The sequence below is a fragment of the Vitis vinifera genome, chromosome 10, assembly GCF_030704535.1.
Source record: "Vitis vinifera cultivar Pinot Noir 40024 chromosome 10, ASM3070453v1".
NCBI classification, from domain to species: domain Eukaryota; kingdom Viridiplantae; phylum Streptophyta; class Magnoliopsida; order Vitales; family Vitaceae; genus Vitis; species Vitis vinifera.
The window spans coordinates 7863823-7888225 of record NC_081814.1 but is presented as its reverse complement, the minus strand read 5'-3'; the positions used below and the strand labels follow the sequence as shown (position 1 = coordinate 7888225).

Sequence of the window (24403 nt, the reverse complement as noted above, 5' to 3'; positions counted from 1 at the left end):
AGATATGTAAAAGGATTCTCAACCTTATTCAATAAGTTAAATAAAGAAGACATCATCCAACAATCAATTCACTAATATGATAAATGGACTCATTCTCACATCTCCTTCTCATGTATTGTGCCTCTATACTCTCATATTCAGCTAAGATACTATTCCCAATGTGGCGGCGTCCTAACATACATGTCTTCCATATTTCACCATGACATGACCTATGCCAACCAAATCCATTTGCCAAAGTGAGCTCACCTAATTGATTTCAGGTTAGAGGTTGTGAAATATTAGAACCGATCATGTATATTTTGAATAGTTAAATGTCTTCAAAGATAAAATATCTAATAGCTCAACTCAACTTATTAGGAGGGTTACAACACCGCAGAAAAATAAAACAAAATAGAGAAAACATAAAAAATTATATGATTTAACTAATTATCTATATCCAAAGAAAAAAAAAGAAGTTAAATTTATTAATAAACTTCTAAATTACATATTTAGATTCTCTCAACCTCTTTTGACCCAAAACTTAGTCTAAAAGTGTGATTGTGACATATTATGTTTCCTAACATAATTTCTCCTCAATTTCTTCCATGATATGATTCAAACTTCATCACAATAGTTTGCTCGATGTGAGATAAACTAGTTGATTGCTTGATATTTTGTCTCTAAATGAGTAGTTGACACCCATTAAAGTTATCTTTCCAATTAAAAGTGCATGCAATCACCAATGTCTTATATGATTTTGAGATGAACATTAATAAAATAAGAATTTGATCTTCCTCATCAAATCTTAAACTTTATACTTAATAATTGAGTTATGTACTTATTAGATTTATTTATATGACCCTAACATTGGTTCCTTGGTCTATCTTCAACTCATATAACTACTTTTTCAAATATAATTTATTTGTTAAGAATTTCAATATATAAAATTTCTCTAACTTTTCTTATTAATGAAAAGGATATTTTTTTTATTCAAAGTACTATATTTTATTTCAAAGATCAGACTTAAACGAATAATGTTTATCGCTCTTATTTCTAATTCTTTCAAATTTTTATTCTTCATGCTTTTTGGTTTCTTTTCTTGTATAGCATTAAAAAAGCCATTATTGTACTCAATTATCTTTTAGTGTACCTTGCTAGATACTGAAATTATTCTATTAAAATATTTAATATCAATTTTTTTTTTTTATTTATGTTAGACATCATTTTCAAAATAATAATGTAAAAAAATCCAAATCTTCACAAAATTTCTCTAATGCCATTTGTTGAAAAAATTGACATTCCAAATGTACTAAAAAAAAAACTAAAATAAAAAAGACAAGATTTATATAGTTTAGTGTAATAGCCTACATCCATAGGATAAGAAGATTAAATCCACTAATAAATTTCATATGGAAATGCTTAATTTCTTTGGTTCCATTAAAAACTCAATTTATCCTATATTTATCTCTTCACTCTTCTTAATACAAATATTTCCCTATCTCTCTCTCTCTTTTTTTTTCACTCCCACTACAAATCCCATGTAAAATCATATTTATAGTCTTATGGACTAAGGAGTCAAAATTCACATTGACCGTAACGTTTAATAAGCTTTTCAATACTATTCAAACATAAAAATAATTTTTTATCAAATCTAAACAAATAAAAAATAATAATAATAATAATTTGAGTGAGAATTACCAACACGATCCAAGTACGTGCCTAAGTTATCGGCTGTCTTCCAGTGTGCTTGCTAGTCGTTAAACAAATTTGTGGGATACGGTTAGCTGGACGGCAGGCTGATTCGGTTGGCACCATGTGGTGGCAACATTTAGTGCGGAGTGAAATGAATGCATGGGTAGAGTGGAGTGGAGACATACGGGAGAAACCCAGGTGGATCTTAAGGAAAAGGAATAGCTTAGGCACTCTCCACGTGGATTGCAGATTGCTCCAGCTTCTAACACGTCTGCATCAACATACAAAATGTAACGCCAGGTAGTGGGTTCGTGGCTCTTCAACCGTGTCAGAGGTTAAAAAGCCAGAGAAGAAACGGCCGAGACTCTCTCTCTTTCCCCAAGCATATAAACCATTTACCACCTCTTCAAACACGCCAGTAGCTAATTGCTGCGCGGAACCCATGCAAAAGCCACGCAGTTCCTTTAACTCGCAACTCTCCAGCTGGTCACTCACCCCTGTTCTTCATTGACTCTAAAACAAACCCTTTTTCTTTATGGTCAACTTAACTTCTTCACAAACATAAAATGAAAGCAGAAGAAAAGATGAAATCCCCAGTTGAGGAGAGGTTCATCGAGTTTTATGAGAAGTGGATGTGTCAGCTAGAAGAAAATCTTCAACGACTTCTCAAAGTGTCCAGGGAGATTCCTCATCGCACAGAGAGAGAAGCACTGGTGTCCAGAGTTACAACCCACCTCAAAGAATACTACAACGCGAAGTGGGCTGCAGCGCACGAGGATGTTCTGGCCTTCTTTTCGCCAGTATGGCTGAGTCCTTTAGAGAATGCTTACCTCTGGGTAACGGGTTGGAAGCCGTCCACAGCTTTTCGTCTGATTGAATCACTGAGGCAAACAGGGGTCCCTGGGGAGAGCCTGGCGGAGATGTCGGAGGAGCAGATGAAGAAAGTGGAGGAGCTGAGAGTGAGAATAAGGCTGGAAGAGGAGAAGGTGGAGAGGGAGATGGAGAGGCAACAGGTGGCCTTGGCTGATCGGAAGATGGTTGAGCTGGCTCGAGCGGCTAGCCGAGTCAGCAATGGTGGACTGGCGAGTGAGGAGAATGGGCTGGTGGAGGTGGCATTGAAGGGGTTGTTATCCGGGTTGGAGCGAGTTATGAAAGCCGCAGACTGTGCGAGGCTCAAGACACTGAAAGGGATTTTGGAAGTGTTAAGCCCTTTACAGTGTGTCGACTTCTTGGCTGCAACTTTGATGTTTCATGTTAATCTCAGAAAATGGGGAATAAAGAGAGCTGGTCCCCATGAGATGTAGGAACTACCTACTCTTATTTCTCCAGTTTCCAGTTTCACTAGGAAGTCTGTTTTCAGTAATCTTTGTTCATTTCAGCGTTTGGCACGGAAGAAATACACTGGACGCTGTTAAATTCAGTAGTTATTGAAACAGACCCTCCTACCAGATGTCTCTTTGTTAATGTTATTATAGATCAGTAATCTCCACCCAAACAATGAATGAATGCCTTTTGCTTTTCTGCGAAAATTTTTCTTAATAGGTAAATTTTTGTTCCATTGGGACTTGAACTTGTGACAATCAAGGAAAAGCAGTTGAATGAAAAGTTCTCTCTTTCTCAACAACCAGAAAAAATACTAAAGAAGAGGAGAGGAACCGACACCAAAAAGACTGTTGGAACTTTCGTTTTTTATTATATATTCACAACTTCATCTTCCATTTTCTTTTCTTGTTTTTTTTTTCTCCCCCTTCTCCGGATTGTGAGTTATTAAACCAAGCTCATCGAAATTGACCACTGACACCACACTGGCGATTGCTGGCCAGCTGACTTCAGCAGCTGTGTTCACTCCTGCAATATCTTCATCTTATAAGCACAAACGTTTTGTTCTGCTTCCATTGACGACCAGGTTTCCTGTAGATCACTTTAATTTTCAGTTTGATGAAATTTGTCTGATCTTTGTAACAGGGTCATGAAGCTACTATGATGGTACACTCATCTTGAGCTTTTCAAACTTTCTTCAAAGCTCTCATCTAGAAAAGCTGTGATATCATATTTCCAAACAAGTGTCATAAATATTTTGTATATAATGAAAGTAAATAACTGAACTAGAGGAGAAACAGTCCAAAGTTGAAAGGCCAAACAGGGTGCAAGCAATAAGAAATTAAAGAACAAATTACCAAGAGTAGATAAAAAAAATATAGCCTTTTGTATTAGGAAAAAAAAAAAGAAAAGAGAAGTATATGTCAAACCTAGCATTAATGTTTACAAACCAAAGTATTTTGGGACTCAGATCCCAGTGCTATGCTTTCCCTTTCTTTACATGCCAAACCATGTTCAAAACAATACATATATCAGGTATAAATTGGGAGCAAGCACCCGTCTAGTGAAACTTAATGTGTACCAGACATTTTATTGCAAAGGAATGCTAAGAAATAACAGGAAAATAATCAAATAGAAGAAATCATTGCCAACATGTAAAAGAGGGAAGGGACAAAAACAGATTTGAATAACAAAGGATTGGTAGTAGTTACACTGGGAACACAGATTAAAACCTATTCTTTTTTGCACATTGATACAAAGTGAGAGAAACTGGACTTACAACCCAGAAGAGTCAGACAGAAATTAGGTTGCTTCCACAGATAGGATCTCAAGTTCAGCCCACCAGAGGGGAGAAAGTCTTGGTGTTGCTGAGTCAGGTGAAATAGGAATCACTTCCCTCAGTTTTGAAGTGACTTCCCTCATTGTCGGCCTCTGCCTTGGATTGGGTTGGATGCAATCCTGGATTACTTCGCAGATGATGTCAAGCTCGTTGTTTTTGAAGGACTTCAGGGTTGGGTCAATAAGGTAGCTGATGCTTCTTTTGTCATTTAAGTGTTCGGCAGCCTGAGAAGTTTGTAACAGATTTATTAAAAAATACATAGGAAAATATTACAACACTAATTCAGCCAAAATTTGAAGGAGAAAATCTAAAGAAATTGATATAACAGGTGTTTTTTAGATCAATAGATCTCTTTTGAAGCATACCCAGTTCACAAGAGGCCCTTGTTCTTCAGAGTAAGGGAGCTTCCCAGAAATAGTTTCCAGCAACAGTATTCCAAAACAGTAGACATTTGATTCTGGATCAGCAAGTGGTGGCAATTCAGAATGCTCAGATTCCTCATTGCCTGAGATCTTTGATTTAGATGAAAGGTCTGCCCAAATATTGATCTCTGCAATCTGTGAAACCACAGTAAACTAATATTTTTAAGAGGGGGAAAAGAAGAGAGAACTAGAAGTATGTTGCACAAAGAACAAAATTAAATTATGGGATGTGGTGTAGGTGATGTACTTTAGCAGCATAATCATCGGTCAAATAGATTGCAGCTGAAGTCAGATTGGAATGTGCTACAGGCGGATTAAGCTCGTGCATGTATTGAAGACAGTAAGCAGTTCCCATAATTATCCTTGTTCTAGCATTCCAATCAAGATGTTCCACTTCCTTAACTGAAAACATGGAAAGGGGAAAAATGTTACTCCTCAAATATTCAAATTATCTTTCCCAAAATCTTCACTATCGAGGCTACACATAAATAGAAATATTACCGTGAAGATGCTCAAAGAGGCTTCCATTTGGAGCATACTCAAACACCATCATTCTTACGAAAATGTCATCCTCCTCACAGTAGCCAAGAAGATTGACAAAGTTCTTGTGGTTCACCCGTGATAGTGTATCAATCTACACCACACCCAAGACAGCAAAAATCTGAATACTTCGAAACTGTTGATGGCATGAAAAATGTTGAACTAATACTTCCAGAAAACAAACCTTTTTCCGGAAGGCCATTTCTGAGCGTTTTGACCAGTCCTTGGAAGAAGAAATTCCAGTTGATGCAACAGCAATCTCTACTCCACTTGACAGTGTGCCCTTGTACACAGTGCAATCATCCAGAGTGTTGATAATATTGCTGAAATCCTCGCATGCAGTTTCCAGCTCTGTTCGATTCAGCTTCGGCACTCCTTCATTTCAAATAAACACATGGTTCATTTCCCATATTGGGTCTAAAGGAATTATACTAATATTCTCAAGCCTGGATCATTTATCACAACAGTGAAGGAGGTGAGATAATTTAGGTCCAGCAAATGAGGAATGGGGGATGACTAGGTGATATCAGCTGATATTCAAAAAGTTTGAACAAAACAGCACTAAATAGAAATTGAAGGTAAAAGAATCAACTATCAAGGACTAGACCATTGACGTCACACAGCTTTATTTAATCAATTTTAGGTTGTCCTCGAATGATGCTTACACTTGTTTAGTATCATTTGCGATAGAGCAGTCATTTTTTGTATACTGTTTACAGTGGAGATCCTAATTTCAAATGTCTTTTAAAATGACAAAAGAACCATTTTGTTTCTATTGAAGAGGATAACATGCCTAATTATCCTTTAAATTTTAATCGTGGGGATAAAAGCCTAGGTCAAACTCATCTGGTTCTTGTAGTCAAATACAACATTCTGTTTTCTTCTGGTTCACACAAATCATGAAACAGCCAGAGAAAAGTCAACACCATGATGGTAGTTGACAATGCAACCAGCCAGATAGATGTGCAATTCATAGCAATGCACAATAGAGCAGTTTTATGTGTTATAGCGAAATCACCTGTAACAAATGCTTTCTGCAACTGTCCACTGAGTCCAGTCGTCCAAGGACCTATTGTTGTCACTCCTCTGCTTCGGCACATGCAGAGCATGACTGCAGCAACAATGAGTAAGAGTGCCACACCTGGAACCACGAAAACATACTTCCATATATTCCCAGAACTACCATCAACTGAAGTTTTTTGATTGGTGGAATTTCCAGGACTGAAGTGGGAAGCTTGGTCATGAGAATTCTCCGTGCTGTTAGTTTGTTTCGATGAAGAATCAGCAGGTGAAGGCTGGGGGGCAGGTGTATGAGATTGTTTCTTCTTTTCATTTGCTACAGCTGGGAAAGCCCCGCTGCTCCGTGTAAAGGGAGTAATGATCAGTTGAAGGGGTGAACCACCGCTGGCAGCTATAGCTGCAAGGTTACTGGACTGCTGGAGCAGCCTACGTCTCACAAAATTACCTAGATCCTCTACATCTTGGACCATGTGGAGCTCAGATGGAACCCCTGAATGCAAGAATCAGTATCATTTTTCTCTCAGAAGTATAAACATAGATGTTCAATGGACTAAGATTCTGGAAACTGGTTCTACTCACTAGGTTGTGTATCACAGCAATTATCTCCTTGACCATGTGAAGAGTCCTTTCCAAACTTTAACCTTAAAAGAACAGTAAACGGTTTCCATAAATAGGACATAACAAGAGAATGTTGATAATTCAAGTAAAAGGAAAATTAGGAGGGTACAAGAAATATGTCAATTCCATACTGTGCCAAGACATTGACGTAGCGTTTAAGTCTTCCTTTAATCGGGATTATGAAGGAATCTTCCTTACTCAGTTGTTTCAAACTGCTCTGCCAGACGCTGCCCAAAAATACATTAAAAGATCAGAGAAATTCATAAAGAACATTTTTCTCTTTGAAGCAACTAGAGATATGTTTAGTTGACCAGTAAAACTGAAAAAAGAATGGAAATGCTATGTTATCAGTTAAAAGAAATTATATGATTAGGAAATGCTATTGATCTTCCAAACTATTTTGCAGTATGCACAAATTAAGGACAATCGTTATAGCACAACCAAAACATGTTAGAATACAGGCCAGAAATCATATTATGACTTGCAACCACTGACATCATACATGTGAGCATGTCTTTAGTCCATCATTCTGCACATTCTGCCACATTCTGAGGTTATGCATATGACTCACAGAATCTTGATTCAGGTAGGTCTACTACAGTATGTTGTGCAAGTGGTGTAGCTCAAAAGCCAATTGTATAGGAGGATTCTCACTTTCCAGAGGGAGGAACAAATTTATCAGACAGGTTCATCTTTTCTTGCATGCTTTAGTTCTAGCCAGCAGCAGAATGCCATACTACCATATTTTGATAGGCAAAGAAAAAGGCACAGGTTAACAAAATGAGTGGATGGAACTCACAAGTGACATGGGAGATTTAATGAAATGAGTAGATGGAACTGACATGTAACATGAAAAAAGGTTCCGCAGAAACAACAGACACAAGAACACACTCAGTCGTCTTGCAGGTTTACATATTCGCTTTGGATTAGAATGATTGAATTGATTATTACACCTTGCATAGAATATATTCTTAAAATCCAAACCAATTGTTTGAATCTACCCATGTGATCATCAGAGGTTTTACTTTCTTCTGAAGATGCATTGGCATACTTGATCAAAGAATAAAGAGCATTCACAGGACATACTTTCACATAACTTCTTAACAAAACACACACACACACACACACAGTATTAAAAAACAGTAAACCAATGGAGCAAACAACACACAATGCAAGTTTGATGGTTTGGTAGTGTGCCTACATGCATATAGGAGAGGAGAAAATCCTGTTTATGAGAACTTCGATCAAAAAAGTTCTTTAACCCGACCTCTTTCAACCTGGAGCATAATGATTCACCTCATAACCCAATATAAATTTAAAACCACATGTTTTGACTTTGCTTCTCCGATAGAGTTGGATAACTAGTGTATAACACACCCTCGGTAAACAGAAACAAGCTGAATGAGATATGTCTATCACAGCAATAGCATACTACAGCAACTAAGCAATAATTAAAGCAGGTATCTGCATGCCACACATGACAAAACTTCACTTGTTTATGGTAAAGAAGAGATATTTAAACATGATATATTGCAGAGTATCTTCAGCAAGTATCAAGTTCTATGGCATATCTAAGTGAACAGATGAACAATTGAGTGCAGTTCTAATCCTTTTGCAAAATTCACAATCTATGTATTGGGCAGGGGCTGTACAAAAGGCAGAAAGTACCTTTTACCAAAACAGATTCAAAAATCTTAAGTCGTTACTTACCAGTGTCCAAATTTTCTATTTGCAAAACCAGTTCCACTGGCAACAGGAGATGTAAGGTTTTCATCAAATTGCAATTCAGAGAGCAAATTGAGCTTCCCAGCATCCATAGGAATGCTTCCTTCAAATTTATTGTCACAAAGCAATCTGGATCATAAATAGGATTTAGTCGGGCTAATGGAAGTTGAAGAGTCAAGCATCAATTTGATTTTATCAATAAAGATGCGCTTACAAGCGTTTCAGTGAAGGCATTGAGCCTATTTCTTCTGGAATTACTCCACTCAAGTTATTATCCCTCAGGTCCAATAGCTCCAACCTTATAAGTCCTCCAATCTCTTTAGGAATGGTACCAGAGAAATTGTTCTTGTGGAGTACACTGTAAATGCAAATGGAGAAGAGAACCAGAACCAAAAAAAAATCCATGAGGTTAAGAATTGAAATAGAAAATCCATAGGGTTCAGATATTGAGCATATACAATGTTAATAATTAGCACCTAAGGCCCTAGAAGGATATATTTAATATTCAAAATGATGCATATCATATCTATATATATATAGTTTAGATGGATGATGACAACAAAGAAATATATAGATGTGTTACAATTTAAGTTTGAAAGTTCTAACCTAATATTTTGTTTCACTAAAAAAACGATGAAATTCCCCAAAATAAAAAATGTCACAACAAAATGATTGACAGTGGTAGGTGGTAGTGAAACCAACCTCATCCAAGAAGAAGAAGAAATGCAACGTCAAAGAGTGCAAGGGAAGAATGAAGTAATCAGCTATCCACGGGGCACTTTTATATATCACTTGATAAGAGAAATCTACATTGGGGAACTATTGGGATGTTTTCCCCAATATGTGATGATTCTGATGCTCTCACATCTTCCTGTGAATCTTTCATCCAATTCACGAGGGTGTGCAAATCGTGGCTCACTATCACCACCCATTTCTCTTTCCTTGTCTGTCATTAGAACAGGTAAATTGTTTCTTTGCTTTCTGATTCTCTTAATCCCCCATGCCCAAGGAAATGGGAATCAGAACTATAATGTTGGGAATGCTGATGAAGAAAGAAATTGGTGATGGGAGCAAGCCATGAATGGAGCACACACATAAATTGGATGGGAGACTTCCCAAGGGACCATAAGAGTATCTCCCATCACATCTTTAGGAAAATATCCTGATGGTTGACCAGTGTAGATTTCTCCCATCAAGTTTGGTACCTTAATTTCACAGCCCTACTATGGCCAAATGGACTCACTCTAATGCCTTAGTATCACTGCCCCTAATGTTCGTCTCATGAGGTCTTTTATTTTTGGGTTAACAAGAAGGTGATATTAATAACATGCAGCAAGACACACCTTTAATCTGGACATCTAAGGCACATTTTACAGAGCAAAATCCACACCAGCATACTGCAGTAAGCTGTTCACGGTGTTCAGTCTATTGGCGTAAGTATGTGGAAGTAGACGATTGAAAGTAAAAGAACAGCAGAAAGAACCAAAATAAAATAATAATAATAATAATAATGTATTGCTGATTAAGAGAGCAATGATGAAAATAATGATAATGCCTAAGTGGTATGCTATTAAGTTTTGTACATGACATAATTCCTATGCCCATTGGGAGGAGGGGTAGTAGTTGTATCAGCATCGTGACAAGCCAGGCTACAGCTATTTGGAAATGATACTCAGATAAATCAAGAACTCCACTGCGACAGAAAAACCAAAATTTTAAGCATAAAGCTTCTGCAATATTATTAATCCTTACAGGGATCTTAAGTGACTAAGTTTCCCAAGCCCAGGAGCCAGTATTCCTTCCAAAGAAAGCCCATTCAAATCCCTACAAGTAGAAGTAAACAGGTATACATCAGAACCTTCAATTCGTGTGCTACACAATTTTCCAATATCAAGCTCAGTTCACTTTACCTAATGAATCTTAACGAAAAAAAAGAAAGAAAGAAAGAAAGAAAGAAAAGAATTCAAACCATTTTTCCCACCATATGAACACCAAACACGATAATTTGGTAATTCCTATTTAAGAAAACTTTTGGAATGGATATTTGACCAAAAATTATTGAGAAACAGAAGAGGGACTTACAGTGTTTGCACTTTACTGTCATAACAGTGAACACCCAACCACATGCAACCATCACTGTCACTGGAATTCCAATTGGAAAAGGCGCCATATGGATCAGAGTCCACTCCTGCCCGGAATTCCAGCAAAGCCAATCCTGCATTCCCACTCCAATTGCAATCAAAAACAAAGAACCCTATTCAACCATTTTATTCAATACCAATCTAGGAATTTAAAAATATATAAATTTGGGGAGAGAATCACCTTCAGAATTAAGCGACCAACACCTTTGAATTCCCAAAAAGATGATCAGAACTGAAAATATTAAGAACTGGAATCCAAAAGCGTTCCATCTACCCCCCATTGCTTGATGAACCAAATGCGGAAGGGGTGGAGGTAGTGACAATTGCTGCCAAAAGCCAGGACTCTATACAAAATCGCCAGATTTTTATACAAAACACCTCTAACCAGTTTGGAAGTATTGAAAAACAACAACGTCCCAATTATTAAAAAAGAACTTGCAGAGATATACGTTCAAAAAATTCAGTTCCAGGTGAAAACTATACTACAAACAAATGCGAATTCATCTGGGCTTTTGCGGATAATGATCATATCTGATTCCCTCCTCTTCATAATTAAAATTGACTTCTAGAACACCCTTCTCATCAACAATTGCATAACCATTCTCTCCAGAAAATGTCCCAACAAAATCTCCACAACTCGATTACAGCTGAAATTATACAAACATTACAAGAAGTCAACAATATGAAATGATACCAATAGCATTTCACAACACAAGAGAATAAGAATACCCTCATGAACAAGCAAACAGAGAGTAAAAGCAAAAGGAAAAGCAAAAAGGAATGCAATGTAACAGAGAGAGAGAGAGTAAATTTACCATAAAGAAAGGAGCAAAAGGTTGCAAAAGAATAACTTTCCTTGGTGCTGTAACTGAATGGTAATATCCTTAAGAATTTCAGGGTCTGAATGGAGTTGAAATTGGTTTTCTTTTTCAAAGGAGGGTGGGGTTGATTGGTGGGAGGTGAGACTTGAAGAAGGCAGCAAAGAAAAAAAATCTAATACAACATAATTAATTTTTTTTCTTACTGCCCTTTTCTCGAATGATCTCAGAAGACCCTCTCTTCCACCATCTTCTTTCAGTTCTCAGGGGTTTCTCTGCTTCTCTCTCCAAATTTTTTTTTTCTATTTTTTACGTTCTTCTTTCTCTCTCCTCTCCCTCTCTGTAGCCCCCCACCACCCCCACAGCCTGTGTCCTGTGTTTTCCTTTTTTTCTTCTTTTCTTTTTTTAAATTTAATTTTTTTTTAAAATACTTTTGTCCGTTCTGGGATGTCAGTTTTGGGAATGTGGGTCCATAGTGCAGGTATGAATGGCGGTAGGCTTAACGGGTTAACTGTCATCGGCGGCGGGTGGTAAATTTCCCGCGTTTTGGAATGGTGGTGGTGATGGCGCCCACATCCGGTGTAGTCGGACGCGCTTTCCTTTTTTTTCTCTCCCCGTTGACCAGGTCCCACCTCTCCCTCTCTTGGCGTGCCTCCCTCTCACCCTTTCCCTTCCCTCTCTTTTTTCTTTCATTTTTTAAATCCAATCTAAAAAAATATTTAAAATAGTTGAAATGTTTTTCTTTTAAAATAATTGAAATTGACATTTTATACACTTGATCAATATATCATAGAATATTATTATTCTACGCCACCTCGAGGCAGGTTCAAGACTGGTTACTCTTATCCCATTCCTATCCGTTTATTTAAAATAATTTTTATCCACATCCTATTAAAAAAATTAAAAAGGGAGAAATGGATATTAAAATTTTTTATACCCACTTTATCATGTTCTATTCAATTTTTATTTTTTAAAATTTTTTATTTTTTAAATTATATTAAAGTAAATATATTTTATAAATAATTAAATAATTATAATTTTTATAACTTATTTTGTTGAAATGTATTTTATTATTATTATTATTATCATTATCACTTATATATTAAAAATAAAAAAAAATAAAAATTAATTTAATTTAATTTTAAAAATTAATTTTATATATAATCGAGGTGGAGTGGAATGAGATAAGATAATAACTCATTTATTTAAATTTTAAACTCATCCATTAGGGGTAAGATGAGATGGATACTTGAAAAAACTCGTCTCATTGTCATTCTTAATTAATATTATTTTTTTTCTATAAATAAAGAGATATTTTTGAGATTATAATTTTTATATTTTAGATTATATGTGATTAAAAAAAACAAAATCTCAAATTGACTCCCATATAAAAGTTGTTTTTAAAAATAATTTTTTTTCCTAGAAAAATAAGAAAACATATTGGATAACTAAAAAAATAGGAAAAAATTTTGTTAATTTTTTTAAAAAATATATTTTTTAAAAAACATCTTTTAATCACTTCTAGTTATTTTTATTTGTTTGTTGAGAATTTATTTTTAAAAAATAATTATACAAATATAAATAATAATTAAAAATAAAATAATACATATAAAAATTATTTTTTAAAATATAGAAAATGTGTTAAAAATATTTTTATGTTCTAAAGAGTCTTCTATTTTACAAAAGATTAGGGAATGATTTTTGTTTTCAAAAAGCATATATAATTTGTACATTTATGTACCAGTTTGAAGGCTGGTGGAACTCTTGCGTGACCAATGAAGCCAGGAATGCTATCCAAGGGCCTCTAGCCTGGTTCCCTATCCATGGACGATCCTGTGGCATATACAGATGTCGTGAACACACTGGTTGTTCGAGAATTCCTTCAAAGCCTATTTTGGGAGCATCAAGCATCACTTTCAACTACTTGGAGTGCTTTTGTATGAGGTATTCCCAAATAAAGGGAGACTTATACTTTTAGCTCGATTCTTCTTCACTCTAGGCTATGGTGTATGATGTTTCTTGTTGCTTTTATACGTTAGTTATGCAACAATCCCACATGTCACTTATAAGGAAAAATGATTTTGAGGTGAGTGTGTAAGACTAAAGATGAGTCAAGACCTTAAAATGAACGTATTGTATGGATGAGTCAAGTCCTATTTTGTATCTTTGAATAATAAAGTCGCAAAATGATTGTGAATGACATATCAAACCATATAAAGGATTAACTTGTGATTAAAGGGGTGTTTTATAAAACTTAATGATATGTATTACTTAATAATTTAACTTAATTTTAAGTTAAAATGTTCTTAAATGGTTGATTTAAATCATATTATTATTATTTGCCTTTAAGTATAATCTTCAAGTTTGAGCATATATTCCTAAAGATTTGAGACATCCACATCTTCTTTTTTTATTTAACCCTTGACACTCACACAACTATAATATTTCTTTTTAAATTAAAACTAGATTTTACGACTATGATAACAAATAAACACCATGAAGCAAATATGTATGACTCAATAAAAGGGCATTTTATATCCATTGTGTATGATTAGAGTTCGTTTGATAGTGATTTTAGAAAATATTTTTAATATTTTTAATACTGAAAAAAAATTATCATTCAAATGTTAAGAAGAGTAGAAGTTTTTTCTATAATTACTACAAACCACACTCTTAGTAAGATAAAATAAAATGATTTTGTTAGTGCATTAGATTGTTTAGTTTAAATTGTATAATTTTTTTTTCTTTCCTCGTGATTTAAAGACTTTTTATATTTTTTGTGTCCTATACTTTTTTGAAGACTTGAAGTTATTGTTGAAGTGCCCTTATTAGGGCTTGAACATTTGTAGCAAATTTTCCAAAAAAATAATATTACATTTATTATCTTTATTTACATTTTTTCTACATTTTCAATTCCACCTTTTTTTTTTTTTTGGAAACTTAGGATTTTGGTTCACTAGGGTTTGTCCCTATATATATTATGCCTAGAAAATCAAGATTCATGCAAATTTAGGAAAAAGAATGATTAGTTTTTTCATATCCTGATGCTCGAGAGATAATTGTGAATTCTTCTTGAAATTGTGATAAAGATTTACATTCCCTCAAGGTATTAAGATATCCTCTAAGGAGCGCATGTGATAATACATCATAGATGTGAGACTATTATAGGATTTAAGGTGTATGTAACCATCAAGTAATTTTCTATACTTTTTCTTCAATATAGAGGATATGAGCTTTATGGCCTTTAGACCTTGTAATTTTTGCATCCATAAAGTCTTTAGGAGAGTTTGTGGGTAGAAACTTTGTGAATGGTTTTCTACATACATCGATTTGTCTTATTGTGGAATTAAATTTCTTTTCTTCTTCTATACTTCTAAAGAATAAAAAATTAGACTAAAATGAAGAACTATCTATTCATCCCTTTTAGTTAGGTTTGTAACAAAATCTCAAACTTTTGAAATGCAAAAAGGGTTTTATTTAGTTTTTTTTTTTATCGGATATAATATGAGATTGTGGACCCCGCATTTCTACTCAATGCGTTTTCCACCCAATGGCGAGCTCGATTTTTATTTTGAAAAATAGATTCATTTATTTGATTAAGAAAATTGACTTGGAGTCGCCACTTATTTTTGTTTTATTTTTAAAAGGGTAAACAAAATAAGAAAGAAAAACCCTAAGTGTGACTCCTTACTTTGGAAAAGGTGGTCTGTGAAAAACCGGATCGGGTTCGGGGGTCAGGTTACTTATCGGGAAGGTACGGTAAAGACCGTAGCACCCCTCTAAGTCCCTAAAGTAGGGTCTCTACTAATAGAATGAAGCTGACGTGGCAGTCAATGAGAAAGTCTATGGATACTCACATCAATCATGCGTATATGGGAATCAGAATGTGTATAGTGAATGATCAAAATGAGTGAATGTGTACCTGGACAGCAAACAGCAACGCGCTATCATGGAAACAGAGTCAGTGCACAATATAGAACACGAAATATATCACATGCATTACCAAACATAAATTAAGATTGTTCGAAGGAAAACTAGCTTTTTGAAAATCGGAGTCTTAGAGATTATTTGAAAATTGGATTTTTAGAAATTAAGTATAAGAATGAGAATTTTAGAAATTAAATTTGAAAGGAATTAGAATTTTAGAGAACTAAATTTGGGAATTAGAATTTTGAAGAATTATTTAAAGACGGAATTTTAATAAATAAATAAGTGAATAAATAAATGAATGGAATAATAATAATGATGAAATGATAAAGATTAAGTAAATAATTGCAAAAAAGTAGAATTTTAGAGATTGGAGATTGAAATTCGGAAGTCAGATTTTTCAAGGATTGAATTTTAATGATTTGAATTTTAAAGAAATAAATAAATAAATATGGAATAATAATAATAATAATAACAAAAATAATGGTTAAGCGAATGAACGTGAATAGTGGAATTTTTTTATTGAGAATTAAATTCGGAAAACGGAATTTTGAAATATTGAAATATTGAACTTTAATTATTGGAATTCGTAAAATAAATTAATGGAATAATAATGCTAATTAACGGAAATAATATTTAAACGAACAAAATGAATAGGGAAATTTAAATTAGGACGCTGGATTTTTGAAGAATTGGATTTTAATGATCGAAATAATAAATAAATATGGGGTAATGATACTAATTAACGAAAACGATATTTAAACGAGTAAAAATGAATGGTGGAATTTTTGCGATTGAAAATTAAATTAGGACGTTAGATTTTGAAGAATTGGACTTTAATGCTCAAAATAATAAATAAATATGGGTTAATAATACTAATTTACGAAAACAATATTTAAACGAGTAAAAATGAATGGTGGAATTTTTGCGATTGAAAATTAAATTAGGACGTTAGATTTTGAAGAATTGGACTTTAATGCTCAAAATAATAAGTAAATATGGGTTAATAATACTAATTTACGAAAACAATATTTAAACGAGTAAAAATGAATGGTGGAATTTTTGAAATTGGAAATTAGATTTAGAAGTCAGAAAGTTTAAAGAATTGTTTAAAATAGAATTTTAAGATAAATAAACAAACTATTAGTGATTAAATTAATGTGAATATGAGAATTTTCAGGATTAGGAATTTAATTTGTAGATCTGAAGTTTTAAAGAATTGATTTAAAATGGAGATAAAATACTAATGATTAAATAAATTAATGAGAATATGAGAATTTTTGAGATTAGGAATGTAATTCGAAAATCAGAAGTTTTAGAGAATTTGATTTAAAATGGAGTTTTGAAATAAATAAATAAAATACTAACGATTAAATAAATTAATGGGAATATGGGAATTTTCGGGTTTAGGAATTTAATTCGGAAATCAACGATTTTAAAGGATTTGATTTAAAACGGAGTTTTGAAATAAATAAATAAATAAAATACTAATGATCAAATAATTTAGTGGGAACATGAGAATTTTTGGGATTAGGAATTTAATTCGGAAATCAAAAGTTTTAGAGAATTTGATTTAAATGGAGTTTTGAAATAAATAATCAAAATAATAATAATTAAATAGATTAATGTGAATATGGGAATTTTCGGAATTAGAAATTAAATTTGAAAGTCGGAAATTTTAAAGAATTGTTTAAAGTGGAATTTTAGAATAAATACATAAAATAATAATAATTAAATAGATTAAAGTGAGTATGAGAATTTTCGGAAATTGGAATTGAATATTAAAGATCGGAATTTTGAAGTATTATTTGAAGGTTGAATTTTTATAAATTGGGCTTGGAAATTGGAAGTTAGAAAGTTTGAATTAATAATAATAATAAGGTTTTGAAAGTTTGAATTAATAATAATAATAATAAGGTTTTGAAAGTTTTAATTAATGATAATAATAATAAGATTTTGAGAGTTTGAATTAATAATAATAATAATATTAATATTAATAAGATTTCGAGAATGGGCCTTATAATAATAATAATATGGATATCAAAAATGGGCCTGGAAGTGATACCCATGCAATAATAATAGGGACTTAGAAAATGGGCCTGGAAAAGAACAAACAAAAGGAACCAATGGGCTTTGAAAATGGGTTTTAGGATCCGGGCCTTTAGGGATGGACCTCGGGCTTTGAAAAGGGGTTAAGGGTTGGAAATAGGCCTTGGGCTTCATCTTCATCCTAGCTTCCCCTTCTGCCTGGAAATCACCCTCTGAGGGAGCTCCTACCACCGGCGGCATCAAGAGACATTGCCGCTGTCGCCGACGATTGGCGCGGCTATCCACCTGGCCGGAGCGGGTCAAGGCGCACCAGGCCTGCGTCAGAGAAGAAGCTGTTAGTGAAGAATTTGAAGAAAAATATGAAGAATTTGAAAACAAAATATGGAGGGACACCTCAATTCATTCTGTGATACCTTTTTTTTTTACAATGAATGAAAGCATAAATAAATAGCCTACGGATATGAGACAATTCCGGAATGGAATTTCCCTTACATGGAAAGTGAATAAACTCTTACATGGGAAGTGAATAAACTACTCTTACATGGAAAGTGAATAAACTACCTTGCTAGAATTACTCCTAAATATATAAACTACTCTTACATGGAAAGTGAATAAACTACCTTGCTAGAATTACTCCTAAATCAATTATAATAAAGGCTGTACATTACACTAATTAGGGAAGTAAACAGAGGATGCTGGCTTGATTTCCAACACTCCCCCTCAAGTCGCGTTGTAGATGTTGATCATTCCAAGTTTTTCTGTCAGATCTTCGAAGTTAACTCGAGCAAGAGCTTTTGTGAGAATGTCAGCCGTTTGACAGTTTGTCGGAGTGTAGCTGACTTTGAAAACTCCTTCTTCAATCTTTTCCTTGATAAAGTGTCGATCTATCTCCACGTGCTTAGTTCGATCATGATGAACCGGATTCTTAGCGATACTGATGGCAGCTTGATTGTCGCAGTATAACACCATGGGATGCTTCAATGGAACCCGTAATTCTTCTAACAGCCTGTTCAACCAGATTCCCTCGCAGATACCTTGTGCCATAGCACGAAATTCTGCCTCAGCACTGCTACGGGCTACCACTGACTGTTTCTTGCTTCGCCATGTAACCAAGTTCCCCCAGACAAATGAACAATAGCCTGAAGTTGATCTCCGATCAGTCACTGAACCTGCCCAATCTGCATCTGAAAAAATCTCAATCTCTTTATTTGTTGTTCTTTGAAAGAAGAGACCCTTTCCCGGTGTCATCTTGAGGTATCTCAATATTCTGATCACAGCAGTCATGTGTTTTTCGGTTGGATTATTCATGAATTGACTTACCACACTAACAGAGAAGCCGATGTCTGGCCTTGTATGAGAAAGATAGATGAGTTTCCCCACAAGACGTTGATATCTTCCTTTATCAACTGGCGCACTTCCATCACTTTCTTCCAGTTTGACAGTTGTAACCATAGGTGTTTCTGCCGGCTTGCATCCTAGCATTCCTGTTTCATTCAATAAGTCCAGAACGTATTTGCGTTGTGAGACTGCTATACCTTTCTTTGACCTAGCAATCTCCATTCCGAGAAAGTACTTGAGGTTTCCAAGATCCTTGATCTCAAATTCCTTTGTCAGTAATTTTTTAAGTAAGTCAATTTTCTCTTCATGATCGCCTGTCAAAATTATGTCATCCACATATACAATGATAATTGCCAGTTTCCCTTCTGGGAAGTGTTTCACAAATAATGTGTGATCGGATTGACATTGAACGAATCCGTACCCTTTCACTACCTTAGTGAACCGTTCAAACCAGGCCCTGGGAGATTGTTTGAGACCATACAAGGATTTTCGGAGTCTGCAAACCTTGTTGAAATTTGATGTCGTCTCAAGTCCAGCAGGAATGTCCATGTAAACTTCTTCCTCTAAGTCACCATTGAGGAAGGCATTCTTCACATCAAGTTGGTGAAGCGACCAATCGAGATTAGCTGCCAAGGATAAAAGTACATGAACAGTATTGAGCTTGGCAACTGGAGCAAAAGTTTCTTGATAGTCAATGCCATAAGATTGGGTGAATCCTTTGGCAACCAACCGAGCCTTATACCTGTCCACATTACCATCTGCCTTGTACTTTACTGTGAAAATCCACTTACACCCAACTGGTTTCTTACCTCTTGGGAGGTCAGTAATTTCCCACGTACCATTCTTTTCCAGCGCCCGAACTTCCTCATCGACTGCCGCCTTCCACTTAGGATACTTGAAAGCTTCCTGAATATTATGAGGAACTTGTATCTCTGTGATGCTAGAAGTGAATGCACGAAACGTAGGTGATAGCTTATCATAAGAAATAAAATTTCCAATGGGATGCTGAGTGCATGATCTAACTCCTTTCCTCCAAGCTATGGGCATATTAAGAATATCATTTTCTAACTCGGAATCAACAGTACCATCAGGAGCGTTGTTACCTGGAAGTTTGCTTGGATTAAGACCCGGTTCTGCCTCATGGGTTTGTTGAGAAAGTGCTCTTTCCTCCGTTTCCTCTTGGATGTGCTCCTTATCCCATAAGTCAACAATGGACTCGGGTTGATTAAATAACTCTGGAGGAATGTGATTTTCAGTGGTGATGGGTGACTCACTGAATGACTCAAGATCCCAAAATTGATATTCTTGAGTTGAATTCTCCCCCTGAATATCGTTTTTGGGATAGTAAGGCTGAGTTTCAAAAAAGGTGACATCCATTGAATTGTAGAATTTTCTTGTGACCGGAGAGTAACACTTATACCCTTTTTGATTTGAAGAATACCCAAGAAAGATGCACTTGAGTGACCTAGGATCAAGTTTACTTCTATGTTGTTGATTGATATGAACAAAGACAGAGCACCCGAAAATTTTGGGTGGGACGGTGGAGATGAGACGAGTAGTCGGAAAGGATTTTAGGAGTGTTTGACAAGGTGTTTGGAATTTTAGTACCCTAGACGGCATCCTATTGATGAGGTAGGCTGCCGTAAGGACAGCTTGCCCCCAGAATAATTTTGGAACATTCATGGAGAACATTAGTGATCTAGCCACCTCTAACAAATGCCTATTTTTCCTTTCAGCGATTCCGTTTTGTTGTGGGGTATCAACACATGAACTTAAGTGAACTATCCCTTCTTGTGCTAGAAATTCTCCTAGAATGGAGTTGAAATAATCCCTAGCATTATCAGACTTTAGAATTTGTATTTTTGACTGGAATTGGGTCTGAATCATATTTTTAAAATTTTTGAAAATTTGACTCGTTTCAGATTTTTCTTTCATGAGGAATACCCAAGTTAATCTAGTGTGATCATCTATGAATGAGACAAACCACCTAGTACCAGTTACATTTTTTATTCTTGACGGACCCCAGATATCGCTATGAATCATTGAGAATGGCCTAGACTCTTTATAGGGTTGAATGGGAAAATGAGACCGGACTTGCTTTGATAATTGACAGATTTCACACTCAAAGGATTTTGGATTTTTATTAAATAATGAAGGAAATAAATGCTTGAGATACATAACATTTGGATGACCTAAGCGATAGTGCCACAACCTAATTGCACTATCGTTATTTTGACATGAAACCGAAAAAGAATTACTACCAACTGTCATTTGAGGTTGTTCTTGTGGATCGTGGCGCTCCTTAAGGATGTAGAGTCCAGAGCATTCCTCAGCATTGCCAATCGTCTTCCCCGAATCCAAATCCTGAAATTCACAGTGAGTGGAGGAAAAATTAGTAATACGCCTCTTTTCCTTAGTGAGTTTACTAATTGACAATAGATTACAGTCCAAGTTAGGAACAAGGAGAACAGAGTTGAGAGTAAGATCCCTTGATAGCACAACTGAACCTGTTCCGACAACCTTTGATAGTGAACCATCTGCTATTCGGACTGTTAAATTATTTGGACATGAGCTATATGTATCAAAAATTGTCGCATCTCCCGTCATATGATCAGATGCTCCTGAGTCCACTATCCAAGGTTTTTTACGTTTCTTACCAGCAGTGAAGGCACTCAAAAAATTACCTTTGTGAGCCAAGGTTCCGGAACCAATGACCTGGTTGGAAGATGAGCCAGTTTGTGACTGTACTGACAAAAGAGGAGACAGTAGTTTCTGAAGCATCTCCATCTGATGAGAGGATGAAGACGATGAGATGATGATATCAGAAGTAGAGGATGATGAGTTGGTAGCCATTCCAAAGGCTGGACCGTATTTAGGCATAAATTAGAAGAATAGAATTGAGTAAAAAAAAACTGACTAAAGATGAAGACGATGAGACAGGATTAAACCTGCTCTGATACCATGAAGAATTTGAAGAAAAATATGAAGAATTTGAAAACAAAATATGGAGGAACACCTCAATTCATTCTGTGATACCTTTTTTTTTTACAATGAATGAAAGCATAAATAAATAGCCTACGGATATGAGACAATTCCGGAATGGAATTTCCCTTACATGGAAAGTGAATAAACTCTTACATGGGAAGTGAATAAACTACTCTTACATGGAAAGTGAATAAACTACCTTGCTAGAATTACTCCTAAATATATAAACTACTCTTACATGGAAAGTGAATAAACTACCTTGCTAGAATTACTCCTAAATCAATTATAATAAAGGCTGTACATTACACTAATTAGGGAAGTAAACAGAGGATGCTGGCTTGATTTCCAACAGTTAGCGGTCTGGGGGTGGCTGCCAGCTTGGTCGATGGAGGGAGAAGTTGCAGGCCATGAACGATGGAGGACGGGGCTGGTGAAGGCGGCCTTCAGATGCTTCCATGGCGCGGCGGGTGGGCTCGCCGCCGGCGTAGCGGCACCAAAACATGAGCTGGCTGTGCTTGACTGAAACCTCCTCACGAAGCATGCTGGAACTCGCCTCGGCGTCGTCCTGAACGGCGACGATAATGCCGGAGTCTCTGGCAAGGGATCGTCTGCATCCTCCAGACAGCGCATGGGGGTGCGCTCGGCGCATTGCGGCGGCAGCTTCGATAGCTTCCAGCAGCCCGATGATGAGAGATGGTTTGGCGGAGGTGATAGAGATGGCTGCCAGTCCTATGAATGTGCTGAGGGTAGAGGGCATGGGGGGATGGTTATGAGTGGTAGAGGATAGAGGGTTGACGCATGATGGGTGCATTGGGGTGAGAAGAATGGGGGGATGGAAGTGGCCGTGTGCATGGGGGATGAAATAGCTAGAAAATAAATAAAAATGAAAACAGAGCAAGGATGAGATTTAGAGAGCTATATGGCAAAACCACGTCCAATGAGTGGTGAACGGGTTACTAACTGATGGGGCAAGTTAGGATCCCATGATTTAATCATCAAACACTCAATCCAATCCAAGAAAATGTAGTCACTTATGGAGAAGAGCATGGAGATCAGGAAGAACCAACAATGAAAGGAAAAAACAGAGCATGTTACCCACAATAATCAATGCTATACCCAGGCAAACAACGAAACAATGTGTATAAATTGGCAAATGGTGAAGCAGGGTCTTAGAAAACGGACGCTTACCAAGCTCAAGGTGGTGCCCCCCCTCCTTGCTCTTTTTTTTCTCCTTTTCTTCCCCCTTCACTATCTCCTCTGTTCCCCCTCTTTTTCCCGCAAAAGCTTCCTCAGATCTGCTTTCTTTCTTCTTTTCCTTTCTCTGTTTTTCTCCTGTTCATGTCTTCCTCAGCAAGCCAGCCGTATCCCGTCCCATCTGTAGCCCAAAAGCTCTGCCTTCTCCCCCCTTTCACTTCCAGCCGTCCTCGGGTGGATAAAGAAAGCAGAAAAAAAGTAGAAAAAAAGAAAAATCAATGAAAATAAAAAAAACAAAAAAAACATGCCCCCCAGTTGAGGGGGTCTACAAATATGCCCATCTTCGGTAGAGTTTACAAATGTAAGGAATATGAACACTAGAGTGAAAAGAAAGTGTGAATAATGAGTGTAATGAAGTGAACTCTACCGAAGAACCAAAGAGGCCCCCACAGGGACACCAGGGAAACATGGACACAAAGACACTAACCCTAAAAGAAAAGCGCATCTCAAAACGCCTCTAAGGTTGCACCGAGGACCCAGACTCCCTCTAAGACGTCTCTACAGGTGACTCAAGAGATCAATGTCAAAGATGAGTAACGGTCGAACCACCTTGGAGTACGAGATGAATATGCGATAAGCACCGGGTAACGAAGTGAGGAAAGCCGAGGACGAATGCAAAACCCTGAAGGTAAGATGTGCAATGCCAGTGGACATGAACGCCAGGATTTGTGACTCTGGATGACAAGGCCGACTCTAAGCACTAAACTGAGAAAATAAAAGCTCTGGAAGCCAAACCAAAAAAACTAACTCTAAAAGCTAAACTAGAAAGTAACAGCTCTGGAAGCCAAACCAAAAAGCTAACTCTAAACACTAACTAGAAGGTAACAGCTCTGGAAGCCTAAACAAGACGACAGTGATGGCTCTGGAAGCCTAAACAAGATGGTAGAAATGGCTCTAAAAGCCCAAACGAGATGACAGTGATGGCTCTGGAAGCCTAAACAAGACGACAGAAATGGCTCTAGAAGCCTAAACGAGATGACGGAAATGGCTCTGGAAGCCTAAACAAGATGACAGTAATGGCTCTGGAAGCCTAAGCAAGATGAAGAAAATGGCTTTGGAAGCCTAAACAAGATGACAGTAATGGCTCTGGAAGCCTAAACCGACAATAGTGATGACTATGAATGCCAAAACTGAGAAGCGATGATGGCTCTGAACGCCACACTGAAAAGTGATGAAGATGACTCTGAACGTCAAACTGAGAAGTGATAACGACTCCGAACGCCGAAACCGAGGATG

The 24403-nt window shown here is 36.1% G+C and overlaps 2 protein-coding genes across 4 annotated transcripts; one reads left to right on the top strand and one right to left on the bottom strand.

The window, feature by feature from the left end:
- The first annotated feature begins 1918 nt into the window (after positions 1 to 1918).
- On the top strand, positions 1919 to 3200 carry LOC100256671 (protein DOG1-like 4). Its single transcript, XM_002265980.5, has one exon. The coding sequence runs from the start codon at positions 2238 to 2240 to the stop codon at positions 2973 to 2975; it is 738 nt and encodes a 245-aa protein (XP_002266016.2). The 5' UTR covers positions 1919 to 2237; the 3' UTR covers positions 2976 to 3200.
- A 50-nt stretch (positions 3201 to 3250) lies between these two features.
- Positions 3251 to 11972, bottom strand: LOC100251542 (protein MALE DISCOVERER 2). Of its 3 annotated transcripts, none has more exons than XM_010657230.3 (15): positions 11612 to 11972; positions 10978 to 11443; positions 10738 to 10870; positions 10408 to 10479; positions 8870 to 9013; positions 8641 to 8784; positions 7062 to 7157; positions 6892 to 6953; positions 6311 to 6802; positions 5477 to 5667; positions 5254 to 5386; positions 5000 to 5154; positions 4696 to 4887; positions 4271 to 4554; positions 3251 to 3582 (listed from the first exon to the last, which is right to left on the bottom strand). In XM_010657230.3, the coding sequence occupies exons 2-14, from the start codon at positions 11075 to 11077 to the stop codon at positions 4294 to 4296; spliced, it is 2175 nt and encodes a 724-aa protein (XP_010655532.1). In that variant the 5' UTR covers positions 11078 to 11443; positions 11612 to 11972; the 3' UTR covers positions 3251 to 3582; positions 4271 to 4293. The 3 variants fall into 3 exon arrangements, with proteins under 3 accessions (XP_010655532.1, XP_010655533.1, XP_002266057.1); XM_010657231.3 differs by lacking the exon at positions 3251 to 3582 and adding an exon at positions 3603 to 3710; XM_002266021.4 differs by lacking the exon at positions 3251 to 3582 and having other exon boundaries at positions 3933 to 4554.
- Between the last annotated feature and the right edge of the window lie 12431 nt (positions 11973 to 24403).